Here is a 16,330-nt window from a genome sequence, read left to right on the forward strand (position 1 = left end):
AGGCTTCTATGATGGCGACAAAGCTACCAAGATCGCTGGGTTCAGCTGTACTTGCGAAGGTCTACACGCCTAGCGTGTTTCGAATACTGGAAATGCTCGCGGTGATGAGCTCGATTCCTCTGACATCATGAACAGCCAGCGTATGCGGCAGAAGGTACGTGCCGCTACCCGCGTTGAAGTTGAACAGGCGGCAACGCGGAACCTCGAAGAATCACAATGCACGTGGCGGTCGTGGCGGGCACCTTGCAGGAAAATGGTGGCGTGGAAAACCTGCATGACGCCGACAAAGGATGGCTCACGTACGTACTTAGGGTGTTTTCGAATGTCCAAGAAAACCTGAAACATCAGATTCTGGAAACAGAGTTTGGTGTGGCTGAAAGCTCAAGATTGTCACAATACGTCGTAAATCCACGTTTGTCGCAGAGAGTTAACCTTATTGTACGGGGTCGATCTCGAAAGCATACACACAATGCTTTAGCGAGTCAGCGTGTTGCAGTAGCTGAAGCATTGACAGCTGGGCAGCACGATTGATCTCCTCAATACGAACAGAACTTGGTCGCAGTGATGGTCGACATGAGCACCATTGCGTGCATGCTTACCGCGACGATCTTCTGCGATTCACTCAGGGTAGTTGACAACGAGCCTGCGCGAAGATCTGCTGGCGTCAGGCACCAGAAAGACAAAGTGCTGTAACAAGTCCTGGCTGCGAAAAGTCAGTTCCTATGGGATGGATCCTTTGTGCCTGGAAGGCTGAACACCGAAGTCCGTTTTTGCGTGCGTTCGTGCAATCTGCTTTCGCGTGCTCCTGAGAACATTCGAATTGTTCTCTGATCCCTGTGTTAATCATCGTACAAAGACCCAGCATCCTAGGCGCTGTCGGGCTATGTTCCGCATTGGTAACGAAATTAACACAACGGGGACTTGTCGATAACGAGATTGGCTGACACACTTTAGCCAGATCATGAAGGAAGCAATTTCGAAGGTTCTATGCAAACTCCAGTTGCGCCGGCGTAGTGTAGGCGAGCACATGGGTAGCATGGATGATAAGGTTCTGTGTCGGCGGTACACTCCCGATAGATCCAGAGCGATAGGGAGGTTGCCGCGAAGGACTCAGTAAGCAGAACTCCATGAATCTCAAGTCGTGTTGGCCTTGTTGAGATAGAGCAGGCACTAGAAAGCAACGGCTGATGTTTGCATCGCATATGCCGTGATCACCAAAATTTGGCGAGCATGAAGAACGGAAAAATTGCGATATTTGAGGCAGATCCAACCCCGGGAATCAATGTTGCGAGAAACGGGAAATTCCCGATGCGCAGGGAGATCTCGAGACTTGGGGTTGGGGAATCTGTGCAATGAACAAGCGGTGTCCTCACCGTTCCATCATCGTTCCTACCAGCAGTTGATCAAACAATCAACTCTAATGAAAGTGATTATCCATGATCATCGTTGCCGCTATCCGCATTCCTGCCGTCGTCATCAGAATTATTCAGTCTGCCACGCAGTAGCAAGCGGCGAAGTATGCGTTGTTCGTCCGATGCAGCTCTCCGCTTCAGCTCCAACTCCCTCGTCCCATGCGGTCGGTCCGTGCTAGCACGCGATGATCCTAGCCTCAAACAGCCACCTCTGAACCTTTCCTGTTTGCAAACTTCGCTTCGTGAATCGCTCGGGAATATCCATACCAGTGATAGCTACAGGAGCGGTGAAAACGACGAACTTCACACCCTCAGACAGTTGCCAGACCGCCCGGCTAAGGAACGTGCAGCAAACAGCCCGAGGTACATCCTCGCCTGCATACACGACTGCTCATGACCTCAATCACTTTGGGCACCAGTCATGCAAGTTTGACTTTGATACCTCCTGGGCGGCCTTCGAAGCACTATACCGCTCTTTGGCAACAACGCTGTCGTGCTCGAGCTGTGCATGTGGGCGTATGGGTTGCTTTTGACTTTGGCACTACGCATCACTTTTATCACGAAGATGTTTTGGAATGGATCAGCCCTGTTTTCATTGCTACTTGGCGTTCAGACCAAGCTCTTCTACGTCGTCTCCCGATCGGTCATGTGCCCTCGTCTTGATGCTGGCTGAAAATAGCTAAACCATTTGATGTAAACGATGCAGTGGGCCTACTATGCCATCATAATCCAGCAGCGCTAGCAGCCCCCTGCTGCGACGTGGTGCATGAGATGAGACAAGGCAATGGAATCTTCCATATCGCCTTCTGTGGCGCAGATTGCTTCCACAGCCAGTTTGACATCAATTGTCCGCACGGACAAAGCACTTCATTCAGACTTGCAACCTCAACAAGCAAACCGACAGAATCGCAATTATGAAAATACCCAACGGCCTACCCAACGGATATGCACGTCAGTGAAGGTCCATGTTTGCTGACCATGCATTGAAGGTTGCTTTTCTTCGGCCTACGCGAACGGCTTCCCCAATCTCACGAACCAGTCTGTCCCAGACTTCGACCGACCGCTCATCACTAGTCCACTCTGTTCTCCGACATCTGACCACTCGTCCTGACGCAATCTATCCTAGTCTGTTTTGACCAGAACACCGGCGCATTTTCGCCCTTCGCCCACTCTATGGTGGCTCTTGGCCTCTCCACAAGCCGCACCGGAGCTTCGGACACCATACACAAAGTAGTGGGTTGTCTCCACGACCCTTGCTCAGCTCGACAGGTCAGCTTGACTCGTAAGTGAGTGATGAATCCTTCACCCAGTACTCTACAGGGTCAGGCGTGGCGGCTACTGCGACCACCCAGCTAGGTGATGATTGTTTCATGGATGTCGACCTGGGGAATCATCGTGGACCACTCTCCGTAAAACACATCATTCGCTCACGCAATGTTCCGCTAACAAGGCAGTGGCTGTCCGTCAAAGATATTGTTCACGACAATGGCCCCATCTATCACCGCCTGGTCCCGTCCGTCGCGACTCACTACCAGTGCTCCACTTAATTGCAAGCATGGCAGGCTAGTACCTGATCGTGGAGTCATGCTGTTTCCAAGGATTGCCCGCTACCTCTGTCGTTGATGCCTTGGTTGGGTGCCAACTACACGCTTCATGTTCCATATACAAGCCCACCTCTCGCTTGCGCGTTCTGTGAATCTCGCTTCATATTCAATCTACGATTTACCGTCGAACCGCACCTAACCTAGACGCACGACACGAACGACATCATCAATCTACTATAATCATTCTATTCCCCTCCAACAGTTCGCTTGGTCCTTTCAAGCGAACAACCTTCAACACCACCAAGCTGGCTACCCAAATCTTGACACGCACGGCCTCGTCTCATCATCTCGACCGACCTTACTCTCCCCCACAGACGACTTCAAACGTGGATATCTCACTCCTCCTCAAGCCCAGAGACGCCAGACAGGGCGATGTCGAGGACAACCGGGCACGTTCTTCATCAGCCTCTCCAACAACCCGGTCGAGTGTGTCAGGTTCCAACTTGCCCATAGGCGCCAACAACGCTAGCAACCATGCCGGGCCTCATGCTGGCAACACAAGTCCATCGCCATCAAGTCTTCGACCACAGCCTCAGTCACTGAAGCGAGCTGCATCAACAGCGGAATTGCCCACCACGTCTCCGGCCAAGAAGCAGTCAAAGTGGTCACCTGATGAGGATGCGAAGATCATCCAGCTGCGAGGCGACGGCATGAAATGGGAAGACATCTCAAAGCATCTGCCTGGCCGAAGTGCTATATCGTGTCGACTGCATTACCAGAACTATCTAGAACGTCGCAGTGAATGGGATGAAGACCGCAAAAATAAGCTTGCACGACTTTACGAGAGGTACGCTTCACCCGATCGTTACATCGTCCCCGATTCCTGTCCTACTGTAACGTCAGCTAACATGTGGCACAGGTTCAAAGCTGACATGTGGTCTCGGATAGCCGAAGAGATGGCAATCCCATGGCGAGCTGCCGAAGCCATGCACTGGCAGATGGGCGAGCATGAAATGGCCCGACGGGCTGGAGTAACGCCGTTCACGCTCGCCAACACCAGCAACCTTGCTCAACATCCCAATGCCCCGACCATAAGCGTGCGACATCCCTTCCCTCCTCATATGCAAATGCCGCCCAGCATACCCGCATCGTTGGCCACCTTCGATCATCATCGCCGCAACTCTGGACCGGCCTTGTCGCAGTCCGGTCAACCACAGCAGCTGCCTTCTCTAGCCGAGTTGACCGCCGGGCTGCCTGCGTTCGCTCCCTCCTCATATCCTCCGAGTCATCAAGCACCAAGCAGTGTAGGCTCCCCGTACTCCGAGTACCCAGGCCGTCGCAGCTTGCCTCCCGCCGGACACCACACAGGTACAGCCTTCGATCACCTTCCACCTCCGGGAGCACTCAACAGCGGCAGACCAACGACTCCGTCCCCAGGTCAGCCTGCAGTTGCAGCCAACGGCTACTTCTCACGATCCGACATCAACGGCAACCGCTACTAGTCTTCCCAATACTTAGAAATCACGGCCTACTAAGATACCCCAAAGGCACTTCCGTCGCCTCAACTTGATACCAAAATACCCCATGCATAGATCGGCGTCATCCTTGCATCCTCGAACAACTTATCAACAATAATCTCTGGACGGCCTTCAGCTCGTTCTCGAACAATGTTCCACGCGTGCAAGTCATGTCAGCGTTTGTGTTGACTTGAGAACAAGCTTTGGCCGGGCCTCCTAATCACTTCAGTACTACACATCCAACACTGATACTCCTACATTGTACAACAAGAACTTACGATATCCACGACTTCGCATCTGCACTTCATTTGCATCGCGGTTTCTCCGCGCGCCGCAACACCTTCGGTCGTCTGCCATTGATCACCACCGCCACCCGTGCGCAAGGCTGCACGCAATCGACTACTACCTCTAATCACCCTCGTATCATCTGTCGCTCTTCTGTTTGAATTGCATTGCCTGCAGAGGCCACGGGCGAAAAGCCTAGCGCTGGATGCAAGGAAAATATTATGACACACTGTACAATAAGTTATACCTCAAGTAGTGAAGATCATATCATCTTACAAAAAGTTCTATCGATTTACCTTGCAAAGCGATGATGTGTCGCATCGTGAGTGGTTTCTTGGGTCGACTCGTGGCTTTGATCGTGACTGCTCCTTCACCGCCATCTCATTTCCTGCCTGTTTGAGTGAAGGGGCGAATGACGTACAACCACGCTCCTGCCGACCAGCATTCCCCTAGGGATTGCCGAGCGGATGCCGCTATGCGCGCCTCCTTGGTGTGCTTCGACCGTAGCGGTAGGAATCTGAAGATGCACGAGCTGGACAAATATCTTGGCAGACATAACGCCGGATGACCGAGTCTGCGTTCTTCGAAAACAAGCAAAAGTTTGATTCATCTCCTACACCATTTCACGCGTCGTTCGTGCTTACTGTCGCTTCACCTCGGGCATACGATATCCGGGAAGGAATCGCTGGAGTGAGAGCAGCAATGTCTGAGTCTCGCGGTTCGAGATGACTGACGCGACAAACAATGACGACGCCTTGAATTACGAGCAAACTCACGTCCACGCCGTATACGACTCGATTGCTGCGCACTTCAGCTCTACGCGATACAAGGTAGGCCTCTCCCCAGTCTCTCAACACTGCGAAGGTGTTCGATTTCCATCTCCCGAGTCATGGCCGCAACTAATCATGGTAGTAGCCATGGCCAGTCGTCGACGCGTTTCTGCGTCAGCTACGGCCCGGTTCCGTCGGACTTGATGTTGGCTGTGGAAATGGGAAGTACCTGAACGTCAATCAGGATGTGTTCATTGTCGGCTCTGATCGGTGAGTTCTTGGTGGTGCTTCGGCACAAAGGTGCATCTTGCTTCCCTTCGTAACGCCAAGTATCGAATCATCACGATACTCTACGGACACATTGCACAGATCAGTTCTCTGCCAAGGTGCGCCGCACCAACTCAGATGTGCCGGCTTCCTGAACGGACGATTCCCGTTCTCTTCAAGCAAACATATCGACCACCGGGCACGCTCAACCTACAGAATATCGGCGTTTAGGCGAGGCCAGCTCTGCATCCGTTCTTGCAAAGCCCTTATCAGCCAACGACCTCGCCGGACTCGTTCGAGTCGACGTTGCAGTCTCGCTTGACCGCCGTTTCCAAGTTTCCCGCCTCCGAAGGATCACCTTACCCAGCACGCGTTTACGTACAAGCCCGTTCACATTAAGCGAATGCCTTATGCAAGTCGTTCATGGGCAGTGCCCACTCATTGGGCATCACGAGGCACCTCGGTTACCTTCATACCGCTGCACCAGACCACATTGGGCAGCAACGGACTCACTTGGCCGCATAATGCAAGCCCTTAGCGATGAACTGCTTTTGACAGCGGCACGACAAACTCCTCCTACGTGCATGAGAACATGTTCATGGCATTGCAGCTGACACATCACATTTTCATCTAGGTCCACGAATCTCGTTCAGCTCGCTCGGCAGAATCAGGTGACTCGTTCCGAGGGTACCGGTGTGAGCCGGCAGGACGTCGTCGTCGCAGACAGCCTATCACTGCCGCATCCTCTACATGCCTTCGACTTTGCGATATGCATAGCTGTCGTTCATCACCTGTCTTCTACGGAGCGGAGGGTGGCTGCAATCAAGGCGATTCTTGATGTGTTGCGTCGTAGTACGCCAGACCAGCCTGACGAGCATAGAGCGAGACCACCAACATCAAGTATCGACGGTCATTCCGAGTTAGGATCGACGACCTTTCCCACCAACGAGCTTCCACCGCCTCCGACACCCGGCGCAGGGCTAGGCCAAGCGCTAATCTTCGTGTGGGCGCTCGAGCAATCGGCGACTAGCAAGCGAGGCTGGAAAGATGGCGACGCACAGGACGTGCTTGTGCCGTGGGTGTTGAAGGATTCCGCGAAAGCGAGTCGGGCGTCGTCGGAGACTACAACTACAAGCAACGCTGGACCACCACACAATGTTGAAGCCGATGATGAACCGTCAGGTAAGAGTGATTCCACTGGAGGTGGTGGTGAGGACAAAGTCTACAACAGATTCTACCACCTGTACAGAAAAGGCGAGCTTGAGAGCGAGTGTGAAGCAGCGGGCGGGAACGTGGTGAAGGGGGGGTATGATCGAGATAATTGGTGGGTTATTGTTGAGCCCTCTTGAGCGACTTTGCTCGTCCGAATGTCCGAGAGGTGATTTTTGCCTGCATCAAGGCGATGTTTGCTTTATCAAATCCACGAAGTTCCCTGACCTTCTTCGTCCATTCGTCCCCGCGCCGCCTATTCCTACTCCCGCCCTTCTCGTCTGCTTCCGCCTTCGCTACACACTCAAGGTTCCCATTAGCTTTCCCCGCCTCATTCAGGTCCTCCCATTTCGGTCCTTGCTGATACGTCTCCGCCAACCCCGCTCCTTCTCCGTCTCTCTCACGCCTCACGCACTTTTGTCCTCCGCTCCTTCCTCTGCTGGTCCTTCGTCCTGCTCGCTTTCCTCCTCGCTCTTTCCTCCTCCTCCGCTCTTTCCTCCTCCGCTCTTTCCTCCTCCGCTCTTTCCTCCTCCGCTCTTTCCTCCCGTTTCTTTCGGCCTCGGCTCTTTCCTCCTCCACTCTTTCCCCCCTTCACTGTTTCCTCGTCCGCCCTCTCGTGTCGTGTCCTCCCGCCGCTCCACCACCTACCCAGCCCAACATTCCCAGAGCAGAACTCGTCAACCGGCGTCAACTCCGCCAAGAATCTTTGCCCAGGCTCGACACAGCTTCAGTTCTGCAGTTGCTGCCTTCTTTTTTCTTTCGCTTAGGCTCCGAGCTAATAGTTGCGGCGTAGTCTGCTACCCAGTCTACCTTCTCAACTTCCCGCCACCGCGCACCCTGGCGCACGTGATGGCTACGGCCAGCGTAATCAACGTCTGCTGGCGGATCGCCAAGGGCGTTTGTACATGATTGGACTAGTGGGGAGCGTTAGGGGAGCGGCCGTACTGCTGGAGGGTAGTCCAGGTTAGGACAAGACAGTGGTATGGGGATTGGGTCACAGTATTGTGATGGATGGAGAGCAGGGTGTGATGACAGGTGGTGAAGTTTGGTCAGGTCAGGCGGCTGCGACGAGCGGAGCGGTCAATGAACCATGTATAACGATTGGAGAGGGAACAGCTCTTCTTGTGAGAGATCGACATATTCAACGAATGACTGAAGTTGGAATTGTGCTCCAGACACGACCAGTCTCGCCTCTGAGTCATGACATGATGTCGTGGGGAGCACGCTATGGATCTATCTACTAAATGAACGTATTTGACTGATCTTCTGACCACGCAAAAAGATTGGACGCGTTCTGCATGCGTTGCATGATCGAGGCTGTTCTTGACCTCGCCATATGCAAGTTCGTCCAACAGTCGATGATGTTATCGGTGCAGCCGCAGAAGGGGATGGGACGTCGAAACGACCGTCCGAGAAAGAAGCCAAATAAGTGCCAAGCTGAAACCATAAGATCCATGCGCAAGATTGTTGCGATGTTGCCCTCCTCCGATCCCATTGCTGCCTGCCTTGCCCGATCGGCTTCCGTTGAGATCCCGATCCGATTCGCTGGATATTCGTCATCGTAACGGAGGCGACGGTCTAGCACTTCGTCCTCGGACAAAGTCTTTGAGCAGGACAGTGCCCTCACGCGTACTGACTTCAGTTGAGAGCTTCGCAGACGCTGCAGACAAACTGGGCCTGAGTAGTCGATGCTCGGCAGTGTTTCCGGTGGCACAGTGACAACAGAGTCAGACTGTGCGGAGAGTCACCGTGGCGAGCTTTCTGGCCGGAACGGCGATTCAAGCTGTCCCATGCTGACAGCTAGGTCTCCATCTGCCACAGTCAGACACCACATCGGTGCTGGCAGAATTGGTCGAGAGGTGGTCGACAACACACTCAGCGCTTGAGATGCGTTTGTGAATGCATACTTGGATGCGAAAGACGATATTTCGAAAAAGTGATGAAGCAAGTCATCGCAAACATCCGTTCACTTAATCGTAGCCGCCACCAACCTGACTCGCAAACGCAGTGCTCTCACTACGAGCATCCTCGTCGAGCATCGGCTTGCCGCTGCGCGTAACACCACCAGAGCGATAGCCGCCACCAGGAGCACTATTCTCGACATAACGATTTATGCGATCGCTCTGGCTGAAGCTCATGCCCTTCTGGCTGTCGTGAATCGACAATTGATCGAGAGCAACACCGCCGATACCACTGCCTGTAACATCTGACTCGGTGGGCACGGTAGACTCACCAGCAATGCTGCCCGGAACACCGCGACCTTTGTTGCCGTTGGCACGTTGGTTGTGCAGACCCAGTCCGGGCCAAGTGTCTGGAGTGAAGTTCTGGAACATGGGAGGGTAGCCAGCCGAAACACCAACACCACCCATAGCAGAGGAGTGAATGCTCGAGACATCATCAGGAATGTAGCCAACAACGGAGCCACCATCAGCGTTGTAGTTGCTACGTGCAGCATGACCATTGCGGCCACCGTTGAGCATATTGTTAGCGTGTTGGTAAGCGTTCTGGAAGCGTTGAGGACCACGGTATGCCTGCTTAGGACGGCTGAACTGGTGCAGAGACATCTGAAGGTTGGTCAATGGACCTTCAACGAGGCATTGAGCGTTCTTGAAGTGCTGGAGAAGATAGTGCCAGAGAGGGTGCTTGGACAGGACTTTCGGGTTGCCGAGAATGACGACGCCGGATTTAGCACGAGTCAAGGCGACGTTGAGACGTCGAGGGTCGCTCAAGAAGCCGATGCCTTGATGATCGTTAGACCGCACACAAGACAGGATGATGAACTCTTTCTCTCGGCCCTGGAAAGCATCGACTGAGGCGACTTCGACCTCCTTGTACATGTCTTTCTTGAAGGTGCCAGCCGCTTGCATAGAGCTGACGACGTAGCTGCGCTGACCTTCGTATGGGGTGATGATGCCGATCTCCGCGGGACGGACTCCAGCCTTGAAGAAGCGAGTGACGAGCTTTTCGACGTTGGAGGCTTCGGTACGGTTGAGGTAGGATGTGCCAGAAGCTGAGATCTCTTCATTACCGAGATTGGACCAGAACATCATCGGAGCATCGGCCTTGGGCCAAGGGAAGTCGACATCACGACGAGTACGCTGTTGCATGGTAACGCCGTTCTGCAGAGTGCCTTCGTAGAACATGTTGGATGGGAACTCCGACAAGCACGGATGCATGCGGTACTGGACGTTGAGGCGGATGGGCGCACAGCCGAGAATGACCAGACGTTCGAAAAGCGACTGGTTGAGACCAGCTTTGGCAGCCTTCTTGTTCATGATGACAGGACCAAGCTGCTGGTGATCGCCAACGAGGACAACCTGCTTGCAACCAAGGACCAGTGGGATGATACACTCTGGCTCGGCGGACTGAGTCGACTCGTCGATGAGGACAGTTCGGAATTTGAACTTGGACAGTCGTGGATCGCCTGCACCGACGCAAGTGCAGCAGATGACATCAGCATTGGTGAGGATCTCTCGCTCGGCGGCACGGGTGAGAGACTTGAACTTCTTTTCGTCCTGACTAGAGAGTTCGCCAAGTTCAGTCTTGAGCTGGTTGAGCTTAGTCAATTCGACGTTGCTGTCGTTCATGCGGACTTGTTCGTGCAGAGACAAGAAGCGGACGGATGATTCGACATCCTCGCGGGATTTGGCTGTGACACGAACAGTCTTGAGACCAGTACGATGAATGCGCTCGCAGAGCTGGTCGACAGCAACGTTGGATGGAGCACAGACCAGGATCTGACCGCCATTGATCTTGGCTAGGTGATAGATGATGGTAGCTGATGTGACCGTCTTGCCGGTACCTGGAGGACCCTGGATCAAACTGAGAGGTTTCTGTAGGACTGATTTGACGGCATTGATCTGACTGCTGTTGAGCTCTGGCAAACCGGGAACGTTGAACTTCTTGGGCATCTGTGTCTTCATTGGTGCAGCGGCAACTTCGTGTCCGAGCAGTCGATGGAAGATGTAGCCAGAAACGCTCTGCTCGTCAATAGCGAAGGTCTTCATGGCGAACTGCATACGGTCGAAGGAGGTGGCTTTCCAGACATAGTCGGCAGTAAAATTGTGAGTGCATTCGGTAGGTACGGACTTGTGGTCGCCCTTGGCGCGCAATTCGAGAGTGACTTCATCGCTTCGACCGTCTGGTATTTTGATGACATAGCCGACGCTTCCCAGTTTGATCGCAGCTCGCCGGTGTACTTCAATCGCATCTCGTCACCAACAGCCAGCTTGACATCACCAAGTTCGAGCTTGGGGAGAACGAAGCTGGCGAGGTGCTTGTTGTTGAGACCCAGATCCCATCGAACGATCAGACCGTCTTGCTGTTGACTCTCTTTCAGCTTCTTGTCGTAGTCAGCCTCTATCTTGACCAGAGGACCAAAGACGTTCTGATACTGGTATGCATCATCGTAGCGTAGGAGGACTGGAGCAGGCTCATCGTCAATATTCGCGCCTCTCTCGAGGTCAGTGACTGTGGCAGCGGCATTCTCCTTCCAGAGCTCTTCCAATTTGGCGATCATCTGAGGACTGAGATGTCGAGCACGCAGCTGCTCCTGGTCGGTGGGTTGTGCGACGAGCCAGGAGAGGAAAGAGCGGTCTTCGATGAGTGGCTGCCAGCGTGAAGTGTCCCAATTCATGTCGGTGGACTTCTTGGTCGAGTTCATGGCGGCGCATGGCTGTCGACAGAGCAGAACGACCACTGTGTCGGATTTGGCGGGAATGAAGCCGAGAAGGAAGACATTCTTGGTTCCGCAGTTGTAGCATTCGAGAACTGTGTCACCGAGGGAACTGCTTGGGTGGAGTTGGACTTCCTTGTGTCTAGCACGCACAAGGTGGTTGACGATATGAGAGGAAGAAGTGTTGCCGCGTGCAGAGCAGAACCAGCGAGCGCAAGCAAGACATTTGACTACACTGGCTGGGTTGTGAATGCCACAATAGGCGCAGCTGTGCGGTGGCAGCTCTTTCTCCTCTTCGACTTTCTGGACTTGTCGCTGGCCTGCAATCGCATCGGTAGCAAGGCTCTCAAGATCGTCATCCGGACCGTCAGACTCGTCATCGTGTTGTCTTCTACGTGGACCTTTGGCGAGGTTCAAGACACTCTCATCGGGATCGAGGGTGGAGACGTCGTCGGCATTGATGGCAGCGGCACTGTTGGAGACCATGTGGTTGCTGACTCGCATGAATGGATCCATAGTGGCGGTAGTGATGTGTTTGTTAGAGGAGGCAAGGAAGAACGTGAGGGGGGAGACGGGCTGGTGTGAGGCCGCTCATCTGAGGTACAGGCAGTTCACTGTCCCAAGAGAGCAATCGCTATTGGTGCGCCTACTTCCTGAAGCCAGCAAAACTTGCTCGCTGTCTGCAGAATAGGCTGAGCAGTGGTGTGAGTGTGATATGTTCTCATATTGAAGTCTGGAGAAGTTGAAGATACCTTGACGGCCCTACTTCGGCTAAACTGCCCGCATTTTGAAGAAATTCTGGCTGGCATCACCTTCCTCAACCGTCACTGCTCCTTCCAAAATTCAAGATCTTTGCGCATAGAGCGCGTGTCCAGGGAGGATTGACTCACTAGGATGCTGCGACGGCAAGCGCGCGAGCGGCGAGACTACCTGCATCGACGAGCGCTCCAACTCCGAGATGCCTCAATCGCGGAGAAACGAGCACTATTGAAGAAGTCACTGGCAACCGGCAAAGGTCTCTCGAAGGATGTGGCTGAAGACAAGCAGCTGAGGAAGGACTACAAGTATGACGAAAGCCTCGAGGCGGCACAAGAATCGCTCGACGACGAGTATGCTGCCCTCAGTGGCCTGATCGACCCTCGTCCGCTAGTCACGACCAGTCGATCGCCCTCCACAAGACTAGGCACCTTCAGCAAAGAGATCCGGCTGATGTTGCCAACCTCGATCCGTCTCAATCGAGGCGGCCTTATCCTGCCCAATCTGGTCCACAGTGCCAAAGCTGCACAACTCAGCGACATTATCCTTCTCCACGAGCATCGAGGCACTCCCACGGCCATGACCATCTCACACCTGCCGCATGGGCCGACGGCGAGCTTTTCGCTACACAATGTCATGTTGAGGGCTGACATCGCTCAAGCCGACAAGGCTTCGAAAGTCAGCGAAGCATACCCACACCTGATCTTCGAGGGCTTCACCACAAAGCTGGGCAAGCGGCTCGTCCAGATCCTTAAACATCTGTGGCCGCCCAGAGACGGTCCACATCGCGTCGGCAATCGCGTCATCACCTTCAAGAACAACGACGATACTATCGAGGTTCGCCATCATGTCTTCGTCCAGACGTCCTATCGAGAGATCGAGCTCGCTGAAGTCGGCCCACGATTCAGCATGAGGCCTTTCGAGATTCGCACTGGTTCAATCGAGAAAGACTCTGGAGGCGAGAAGGAGTGGGCTTTGACACAGTACACTCGCACCGGAAGAAAGAAGAGCTATCTTTGAACAAGTCTTCGGCCGTCCCTTGCTTGACAAGGGCGCTGAATAAGTTCTCTCGACCCTACGAAACGACTTCGCCTCTGCAAGGACTCCCGAAACCGGTCTGTCATGGAGTTCACTGCACAGTAAGAACCCATACGAATGGCCTCTCCATCAAGCTGCCCTGTCCCATATCACTGGTCGACACCGCACAGGTTGGGTACCTGGTTCACACAGAAATGTGCCGTCCGACCGAAGCATGCATCAGCAAGTCCACGCCTAAGACGGCTGGTTGCTGTCGTGTCTTTGATATGGGCGTGTCGATGATATGAAAAATGTTCGCCCTCAACGCAAACTTTTAAGCCTTGCCTCGATGATCTCGCCGGGCTTTGCTCCCACCACACTCACTAACGCGCGGTGTTGGAGAGTGATGGGTATTGCAAACGACAGAAAAGGTTGCAGACCTTCAGAAGTGGCGGACGGCAGTGGATGTGATAGAGACTTGAAGGAGTCGGCCAGCCCAATCGCAATAGCAGCGACAGGCAGGAGCAGCAGATACGAGCTGGTTCATTTGGGGTTGCGATGAGCTCCAAGCCCCTTCCAGCGTGGTTTGCAGCAAAGGAATTGCGCTGGAAAGCACGCCGGTGACGTCCAGGGACTGGGAAATAAATCAATGCGAGATCCGATTCTCGATAGGATGCTCCTGTGCCAGAGCACGACTCTCTCGGTGCCTCTGGGGTGCCTGTAGTGTCATCGTCTACTATTTGATCGTGACTTCTTCTGTCTGATTTGCAATCGGACAGCCCCTGCCTCTCCCAAGAGGCAATAGATCCTTCCATCTCCGCCATAAGACTGGCCTACCATGCGCCAAGACCAGATTTCTCTTTCAAAACTCCGCTTTCCGCTCCTGAGCTTCTACTACCACTTGCCACATATTCGCCGACGTCGTAGAAGCATACCCAAAACTTCCCACCACGATGTCAATGACGCTGTACAAGAGCCTTTGGACATTGTGGCGTCCACGATGTTCCATCACACGGCCCTGCCTACAGGCTGGATAAGACTGCTTCAAGCCCGCGGCCCCTCCAGCCAGACCCCCGATCTGCAATACGATCTCATCTCGCTGCCCCTGACAGAAGCAGCAGAAAATGGATACGAAGCCCTGTCGTATGTCTGGGGCGACGACACTCTACTCCACGGCATCCTCATCAATGGTCAGCTTTTTCACGTCAGACACAATTTGCATGACTTCCTCCACGTCGCCAATCAGCTAAGATGGGCCTCGGCATTTTGGATCGATGCCATCTGTATTGACCAGCACAATGTCAACGAACGGAACAGCCAGGTGAGAATGATGACCGACATCTACAAGTCAGCAACTACCGTACGTGCTTGGTTAGGTAGGGAAGATCTTGGCTTCAAGCAATTTCACCGGGACCGTGTGAACAGCAACAAACTGCTGAAGTACTCGGTACACGACGGTCGGAACCTTGATTTCCTCTTGAGTCTGGCTGCTTGCGAATATTGGCAGAGAGCATGGATGTGAGTGCCGACCCCAGTCCTCGAAGGTATCAGCTGGCTGGCAACGCACTCCTCGTGTCGCGAGTGGTTTCACTGACATGACATTGTACCCACAGTGTACAAGAGCTGACGACAGCGAGGAAAGTACACCTCCAGTCCGGCGTCTCGACCTTACATCTGGATGATCTATGGGACGGCCTTCTTGATACAGCTGACTTCAATGATTGGCATTTCCGTAGTGCGCCTAGCGACGTTCGCTTCCGCTTAAGACCAATGCTCAACGTCCTCCGCCGCGCTGATCACTCGTACCCGCAGCTACAGCCGTTCGAATCGATCATACACGACTTCTCAAATCTGCGCTGCGCAGAGCCTAGAGATCATATCTACGCCTTCCATGCGCTTTTTCAGGGTAAGACTCATCGCAAATTGCCCATCGACTACGAGATAAGCATTCCGGAGCTCATATCGAAGGCTTTGGACTGCTGCGAGACTAAAACCAACCTTCACTCGCTTTTCACGATTCTGCGGACTTGGCAGATCAGTAAGGCAGAGCAGGGCCGCGACCCAGATAGGCTCATTCATGCACGACTGTGTCCCAAGATGGACCACCGATTTCAGCCACACGATAGCAGCTTGACTAGGCAAAACTTCGATCCTGGGGCACTAAATGTCGACTCGGGTACCACCATGGAAGAAGCTCGCAACGTTTTTGGCCCTGAGCTCGAGCTGGCTGGCACGCGAACGATAGCCGAGTCAAGCGGTTCTAACAAGCATATTTTCTTGCCAGCAGCCGCAGCACCGCATAGCAGAAATACTGCACAGCCATGGTGTTTGGTTCTGGTTGATGTACAGTATGATCTGTACTTCACCAAACCATTCAACCTGCGCAACCCGCTGCGACCAGCCAGTGTGGACGTGGGCAGCTATGCTGGCTTGGTTATACTCGCTTATCTCGACCGAGATGGCAAAACATACAGTCTGAGCGGACAGCCTCATTTTGGAGTTTGGCTGACGGACATCGAGACGCCCGATGTGGGCGCGAATCAGTCACGACGCCGTCGGCAGACATTCCGCAACCTCAAGGCGCTCTGGGAGTGTCTACGACGGGGTCTCGGCGACGCAACATGGCGTCGCAAGAGCCGCAGCGAGATCACGGTTGGGCTACCGCTTACCGCCTGGATGCGATTGAATGAATCGATACGAAATCTTGCAAGAAATGCTTGAAAGGCGGACGAGCCACGGCATCGCATCTGGCCTTGTCATAAATTGAGAGCAGCATTCGACACTAAATGGGTCCCATGACTCTTATGCTGCATCGCCGATAGCAAAAGCTCGGTTCTTCTCGGTTTAAACATGGAAGCCCACGGCCTTTCTGACAGGC

The 16,330-nt window shown here is 53.7% G+C and overlaps 5 protein-coding genes across 5 annotated transcripts; 4 read left to right on the plus strand and 1 right to left on the minus strand.

Annotated features, from left to right (window-relative positions):
• Positions 1–216: 216 nt before the first annotated feature.
• Positions 217–4,458, plus strand: AB675_10101 (uncharacterized protein; the record flags this gene model as incomplete). Its single annotated transcript, XM_018138848.1, has 3 exons — positions 217–299; positions 3,219–3,803; positions 3,876–4,458. 3 exons carry the CDS (start codon positions 217–219, stop codon positions 4,456–4,458), a joined length of 1,251 nt encoding a protein of 416 aa, XP_017996607.1.
• A 1,025-nt stretch (positions 4,459–5,483) lies between these two features.
• Positions 5,484–7,144, plus strand: AB675_10102 (tRNA (carboxymethyluridine(34)-5-O)-methyltransferase; the record flags this gene model as incomplete). The annotated part of the gene is made up of 3 exons (XM_018138849.1): positions 5,484–5,588; positions 5,674–5,798; positions 6,430–7,144. The coding sequence occupies 3 exons, from the start codon at positions 5,484–5,486 to the stop codon at positions 7,142–7,144; spliced, it is 945 nt and encodes a 314-aa protein (XP_017996590.1).
• A 1,830-nt stretch (positions 7,145–8,974) lies between these two features.
• AB675_10103 (uncharacterized protein) lies at positions 8,975–12,195 on the minus strand (the record flags this gene model as incomplete). Its single annotated transcript, XM_018138850.1, has 2 exons — positions 8,975–11,040; positions 11,094–12,195. 2 exons carry the CDS (start codon positions 12,193–12,195, stop codon positions 8,975–8,977), a joined length of 3,168 nt encoding a protein of 1,055 aa, XP_017996638.1.
• Positions 12,196–12,573: 378 nt separating this feature from the next.
• On the plus strand, positions 12,574–13,455 carry AB675_10104 (U3 small nucleolar ribonucleoprotein IMP4; the record flags this gene model as incomplete). Its single annotated transcript, XM_018138851.1, has 1 exon — positions 12,574–13,455. The coding sequence occupies one exon, from the start codon at positions 12,574–12,576 to the stop codon at positions 13,453–13,455; it is 882 nt and encodes a 293-aa protein (XP_017996623.1).
• Positions 13,456–14,452: 997 nt separating this feature from the next.
• Positions 14,453–16,173, plus strand: AB675_10105 (uncharacterized protein; the record flags this gene model as incomplete). The annotated part of the gene is made up of 2 exons (XM_018138852.1): positions 14,453–14,970; positions 15,066–16,173. The coding sequence occupies 2 exons, from the start codon at positions 14,453–14,455 to the stop codon at positions 16,171–16,173; spliced, it is 1,626 nt and encodes a 541-aa protein (XP_017996671.1).
• Positions 16,174–16,330: the final 157 nt, after the last annotated feature.

Source organism: Cyphellophora attinorum (assembly GCF_001299255.1).
Source record: "Cyphellophora attinorum strain CBS 131958 chromosome Unknown Contig29, whole genome shotgun sequence".
In the NCBI taxonomy this organism is placed as follows: Eukaryota; Fungi; Ascomycota; class Eurotiomycetes; order Chaetothyriales; family Cyphellophoraceae; genus Cyphellophora; species Cyphellophora attinorum.